The sequence below is a fragment of the Carlito syrichta genome, unplaced genomic scaffold, assembly GCF_000164805.1.
Source record: "Carlito syrichta isolate Samal-C Ts95f unplaced genomic scaffold, Tarsius_syrichta-2.0.1 Scaffold289100, whole genome shotgun sequence".
Classification (NCBI taxonomy): Eukaryota; Metazoa; Chordata; class Mammalia; order Primates; family Tarsiidae; genus Carlito; species Carlito syrichta.
In genome coordinates this window covers 8095-15011 of record NW_007233196.1, presented here as the reverse complement: position 1 = coordinate 15011, position 6917 = coordinate 8095, and the positions used below count along the sequence as shown (strand labels likewise).

General features: G+C 47.1%; 1 protein-coding gene across 1 annotated transcript; it reads left to right on the top strand.

The window, feature by feature from the left end:
• The first annotated feature begins 476 nt into the window (after nt 1-476).
• On the top strand, nt 477-5318 carry LOC103256223 (cytochrome P450 4A11-like). Its single transcript, XM_021710468.1, is given in 9 exon segments — nt 477-628; nt 1213-1367; nt 1801-1907; nt 1994-2184; nt 2287-2420; nt 3337-3401; nt 3536-3612; nt 5124-5227; nt 5230-5318. Coding segments are annotated over 9 exon segments (1074 nt in total).
• The last annotated feature ends 1599 nt before the right edge of the window (nt 5319-6917 follow it).

The window sequence follows — 6917 nt, the reverse complement described above, 5'->3', positions numbered from 1 at the left end:
GCTCTCCTCTCATCGGAATTCTGACTTCCACCCAACTGAGCTCAGCAAAGCTTTGATGAATGAAAAAGATTTTGAAGCTCCTGGTGTCCTCCATCAAGAGGACCTATAGCCACCCCTTAAACTTTCGTTTGTCCTGACACTTCTCCCCACAAGTTAGGGTCCTATCTGTTCCTAGGAACCAAATCAGCTGTCAGAACACTGAAGAGTTCCCTATTATTTATTCCTGAACAAAAGTTTCTTGCTAAAAATAGGTCATAACTGAATCTCAAAATTTAAACCCCAATGCAGGCTATGGTGAGGAACTATGTTTAATGCTATGTTAAAAGTTTGTGAGAAACAGGCACCAGTTTAAACATATAGACTTCACATCCCAATTTCTACAATATACCTAATCTAAAAAGTGAGGAATCTCAATTAAGGTATCTAGAGATACAAAAAACAGCCAAGTATTATTAGCAAAATTCTAAGGAATTAAGATGGTTCAAGGCCCCCCTCCACCACAGGACAAATGGGAAGAGCTCATCGGCCAGGACTCTCCAGTGGAGGTCTTTCAGCACATCACCTTGATGACACTGAACACTATCATGAAGTGTACCTTCAGCCACAAGGGCAGTATCCAGGTGGACAGGTCAGTTTTGCCCCTTGAGCCGCAGGTTCCTTGCCCTTACCAACTGGGGTGGACGTACTTGAGAGGAAGGTGGTCCAGCCTAGAGGCTCACTCTACATGAAGCAAGATTAAGCCCCTGACCAATTCTCATTCCAGACCACACCAAACCATAACTCAGGCACAGGTCCCTAATCCATAGCTCAAGTAGTCCCTGGAAACCATGACTCAAGCACAAAACCTTGATCCCTAGCACAGGTAGAACTGAGAAGCCATGACTCAGGCACTGGTCCCTGATCCCTATCACAGGTAGACCCCATAAACTATGTCTCGGGCACAAATTCATGATCGTTAGTACAAGTAGACCCCAGAAACCATGACTCAGCATGGATTCTCGATTCCAAGCACAGGTAGAACCCAGAAAATATGACTCAGGCACAGATCACAGACCTCTGGCACACTTAGACCCTGTATGTTATTTAAAACAAAAGAGACAGTTGCCTCAGTACTGCTTACCCACTCTTGGAGGCTGTCTCCACTCAGGCCCCACTCTGCCTCCAGGTCAGTGGCCCACTATTCCCTTGTTTCTTCCCCATTTTCTCCCCCAGGAAATCACAGTCCTACATCAAAGCCATCAGAGATCTGACCAACCTATTTTTTTCCCGTGCTAAGAATGCCTTTTACCAGAATGACACTATCTACAATCTGACACCTGAAGGCCGCAGAGCTCAACATGCCTGCCAGATCGCCCATCAGTACACAGGTTCTATCTCCTCTTCTTGTCTCCCTACATTTACCAGGCAAAGTCAAAGGAGGAGGCCATGACTCCGCAGAATAGGCCAGGCTCTACTGTGCCCCTGCAGGAGCTGGGACTAACTGGCTGGAGACTTCCCAGGTGAAGGAGCTGGAAGCTGAGGGGCCATGTGCTATACAGAGGTTTATCTGTGTCACCACATAGAGTTGGTTTAATAATACCCCATACCAGCAGTATTTGAGACCAGTCTCCACTGACTGTGCCACTGAGGGGAGGCTTGAACTGTCTCACATGATGCTAGAGCTCTCTCTCCTGACACAAGCACCCAAATCTCATTCCTGCTGAGCTCTTTTGGGCACCCAGATGGGGTCAGGTGTGAAGCTGGGTCTCCTGGGGGTTGCTACACTCTCAGCTCTGCCTGGTAACCACTGTTCTGGGACAGACCGAGTGATCCAGCAGAGGAAGGCTCAACTGCAGGAGGAGGGCGAGCTAGAGAACCTCAAGAAAAAGAGGCACCTGGATTTCCTGAACATCCTCCTCTTGGCCAAAGTGAGTGCATGTAGGAGAGGCCTGAGGCTCAGCCCAGAGCACAGAGTAAGAGATAAACCTTGCACTCTCGCTGTGGCCTCCTCCAGATGGAGAATGGGAGCAGCTTGTCAGACAAGGACCTCCGTGCTGAGGTGGACACGTTCATGTTCGAGGGTCACGACACCACAGCCAGCGGCATCTCCTGGATCCTCTATACTCTTGCCGTGAACCCCAAGCATCAGCAGAGATGCCGAGAGGAGGTCCAGAGCCTCTTGGGGGATGGAGCCTCCATCACCTGGTGAGTGAGTACTCAAGAGACGGGAGAGCCCTGCCCTCTCTGTGGGGGAAATCCCTGCTCTTCCCAGACTCCGACCACTCTTCAGGATGGGCTTTGATATAGGGAGCACCTGGACCAGATGCCCCACACCATCATGTGCATCAAGGAGGCATTGAGAATCTATCCACCAGTACCAGCAATTAGCAGGGAACTGAGCAAACCTGTCACCTTCCCTGATGGACACTCCTTGCCCAAAGGTAGGAACTTCCCACACTCACTCACCTAAGCACTCCACAGGGACATGTGATGGGTTAGACATCAAACTGTGCTTCAGCAGTTCTGGCCTTCCTGGGCCTCCTTTTTCACATTAAATAATTAAAATGTTCTTTGCACTTAGGATGAAGAATTTAAAATGCCTGGTCCAGAGCTTGAATCCACTAAAATTTCAATAAATAAATGTTAGCCTTTGGATTTGGCCTAGGTCATAGAATCCTAAACTTCTATTTTCTGAGATGTGGAGTGCTGGAGAGAAAATCAGATAGGGACAGAGAGCGATGTGATTGTTTTCTGAAGGGGTCAAAGCAAATGAGGGAGATCAAGAATCCGGCATTATGGATCACATGTTGTCCAATCTCTGAGAAGACTTCAGGTTGGTGGTAGAGAGCTGCTGATGCCCTGATCTGAGAACCTAGTGCTTGAGGCCACCAAGGATCTACCCTCACTAGGTCTGGTTCCAGACCTGTCACATCCTAGCTGAGTGATTATGGTCAAGGCGATAAGCCTCTATGTTACTCATGTATCTCATCTGAAAAAAGGGAACAAAAAAAGTTCTTCCTGGGAGCATTTCCATGAGTATCAAATGAATTCATGGACATTCACCAATGGCTCATGGAGAGCATTTGATGACTGTGCATTTTCACTGGGCTTATCTCAAACAATAATGCTCTGATTTTTTATTGCTTTTCATTTGAGATTTAAACTTTTCTGTTCATCATCTGAGCTCAGGTGCTTGGCAAGCCTGCTTGACTTGCATAGTGGTAGGATCATCCTGCTCAAAGTGATCATTTGTGGCACTCTGGCTTTTTCTGTATGTACCTGCCCCTGGCTGGATGAGGGATCAGTTCCCTCCATGGATATCATCATGCTTCTCTCTGTCTCCTGCCCACCCCACAGGTATCATAGTGATACTTTCCATGTATGGCCTCCACCACAACCCGAAGGTGTGGCCAAACCCAGAGGTATGAGAGCCCTGGGAGGAGGGCACATTTTCCAACACAATATCCTGCTCCTGCCTCTGGGTACCCTGTCCCCTCATGGGTTGGAAGCAGAGGCATGACCCCTACCTGTCCTGGCCCTTGTGCTCTCTCTGCAGGTGTTTGACCCTTCCCGCTTTGCACCAGGTTCTGACCGACATAGCCATGCATTCCTGCCCTTCTCAGGAGGATCAAGGTGAGGCATTCTCATGTTATTTGGGTGGGGATACAAGAGAAGTCTCTGAGCATACACTTGATGCTTTGACTCCGTATTATCATACAAGGAATCTTCAGTTGTGCCCTTGGTTGTTGGTATTTGGGGAAAGGGGACCTAGTGTGGGTGTATCTCATGCTATATAAGGTGACAATCCAGGGCAACCATGGAGACTTTGCTCCTGCTCTTTGCAATGGCCAGCCAGAAATCACTCTCCATGGGTGACCCACATGCCAGTGTATTCTTGTGTTTTACTCACGTTAAGAGAATGACTTTTCAATATTAGATTTACTTCACCAAATTCAATTTTACATGTTTGCTCTTCTCAACTATTACAAATATAAAAGAGTTGATTTCTCCACTCCTACAAAATCTCAATGCAGTACACAAGCTTTTTGGTGTAATTCATTAGTTGGCCACAGAGTTAAATCCTTGAAATCTTTTCATGTGTCTAGACTTGAGATACCCTTGCTAGTCCTACCTTTCAAGTCATTGGTTAAAGTAGCCCTTTGCAGGGAGTTTTACTACAAGGCGGTTCATCTCCACACTTTACTTCTTGCTCAGCAAATGATCACTGCATTACATGTTCACATATTGATGTCGACTTTCCCATTTGGTCAAATTTTGTACAAGAAGTGGGATCTCTATGCTGTAATCCAATAACTCACACAGTCTAATGTTGACAAAACACACAAAAATGAGGACAACAGTCTGTCTTTGGGGGAAACCACATCAATAGTGCATGACACATAGTATGATGAAGGGTGAGGAAGGTCTGAGCTGGGCTGTGACTGCAACATGGAGGGAGGGGTAGCAGGGACACCAGAAAAGTCCTGGTGAGAGACTAAGGGATGGCAAGGAGGGACTCTTCTAGCCTAGAATTAGAAGCTACAGGTGCTGGTGGAAGGAGGGGATGAGACAGAGGCAAGAACCTAGACCATGGGCTGGGAAGCAAGTGAGTAAACATCTGAGGGGCCCTCCAGGAAGCTTCTTGGGCACCCTTCTGATTCTTTTTTCCCACACATTTGACTTTGCTTTGAGGATCCTGGTCACTATGTGTCCTCCTACATGGTGAGCCCCTGAGAGTGTGGCCCACCTTCACTCTACAGTGAACTAAACTGACGATACTGAGGCACAAAAAACTACTTGTGGAGAAATGCACAAACCAATGATAATTCTGTAATCCATTCATGTGGTTAGACTCTGTGCCTTAAAGTCCTGTCCTAACAGATATTTCCCACCTGCTGAGAGCAAAGGCAGCAGTTAGGAACTAGCCCTGAAAGATGGGTAGGCTTTGTTCGAGGACAAGGGAGGATGGGATTTGAAGATGGTGTAGAGATGTGTTTGGCCTGTGAAGAAAGGGGGTTTGGATTAAGCACATGAGGGAAGACCCCATATGCCTAACTATGGGCTGGAGCTCAGGGCACCAGGTCTGCCCAGCTCAGAAAGAGGCCTGATGCCACTTCTCAATTCACTGTCCCTGCCTGGCCCAGGAACTGCATTGGGAAACAATTTGCCATGAACGAGCTGAAGGTGGCCATGGCCCTGACCCTGCTTTGCTGTGAGCTGCTCCCTGATCCCACAAGGGTCCCCATACCATCCCTCGAGCTGTGTTGAAATCCAACAATGGGATTCACTTGCATCTCAAGAAGCTCTCTAATCCGTGGGGGGACAAGAATGGGCTCTGAGGGTCTCCACCTGCCAACCCATCTTCTTGCCTCCTCCTCCTGCCCCTACCTATCTGCCCACATCATGTTTTCATCTGCCTACCTGCCCTTCTTCCCACTGGCTTGCTGTCCTCCCGTCTGGCCTTTTCTCTGTCCTTTTCTCCAGCTTCCATACCTGTTTATTTACCTTCCTCCTCCTTCCCACCTGCATCACCGACTGTCCACACTACTTCTGACCCCCTTCCTGGCCTCCAGCCTGTCTGCCCCAACATCTGTCCAATTGCTTGACTGTCTCATCTGAATTTCCTATTGTTGATGCAATAAACTACCAAAACCGTACTGGTTTTAAAGAATTCTTTTAGCATTCTTGTGACCCAAGTCAGAAATGGTTTTCCTGAGTGAAAACCAAGTTTTAAACAGGGACAAGCCCCTCCGTGGGGCCTAAGGGAGCATCCTGCTCCTTGGCTTTTCAGTTCCAGAGCTGCATTTTCCCCACTCCTGATACTCCCTCTTACAGCCAACAGCATCTTCCAGCCTCTCTCTCCAACTTTCCTCACGCTTCTTTCCCTCTTAAAGGATCCTTATGATTACGTCAAAATCATTCGGATATTTCAAGATAATTTCACCACTTCAGCACTCTTTACTTACTCTCACATCTTCTAAGTCTGTTTTAATATATGTGGGCCCATTCGTATATGTTCTCACTCATAAGTGAGTACTAAACACTGGGCACACACCGGCTCTGGAATGGGAACAACAGACACTGGGCACTGCTGAAAGAGGGAGGGAGGAGAGGTAAGAGATATAAAATCATCCACTGGGTACCATGCTAACTAATGGGAGTGCTGGGCTCAACAGAAGCAAAAATCTTGCCTTCTTGCAATATATTGATGTAATCATGCACCTTGAATTCTAAAGTTAAAAAAACAAATATGTGATTCCTTAATCACAGGTTCCATGGTTTAGGATGTGAACTTTGTGGGGAGCCACGAATCAGCCTAGCAGTCCCTATTTGAGTGTCATCCGATTTTCCCATGGTGCCTATCTACCAGATTGCCTTTCAGGCAACCTCTCCATCTTCCCTCCTCCCTAAAATAGTTTCCAAGGTTGGATGTTTTATCTTCCCTTGGAAGAAGATGGAGGGAGTAGAAGAAAGACAGATAAGAAGACAAGTCCCTCCTAAGGAGGGAAATGGGAGGTGAAGTCTGCCCTGTAGCATAAAGACCTCTGAAGAAACAGAACCAGCCCACACCCCCTCCACACAGCCTCGAGCTCTGTTACCCTGATGTCCCACATCCTGCTGCACTCTTAAGTCTTCCAAGGTAGATGAGTTTACACAAAGAGCTCTTCTATAAGAACACAGAAGGAAAAGCTTACCCTATATGGAAAATTCCCCCATTCCATTCAAGATGAAGCTTTTCTGACACCTGATGAGTTAGAGCAGGGCTAACCTAGAGGCCTGTCTTAGCAGGTTTTCTGTTGCTATAACAGAATACCTGAGGTGGGGTAATTATAAAGGAAAAAAGGTCTATTTGGCTCACAATTTGCCTCAAAAGTCCAATTTTTGAAAGCTGAATCTGGTGAATCCCTCTTGACAGAAAAGAAAAGAAGGAACCTGTG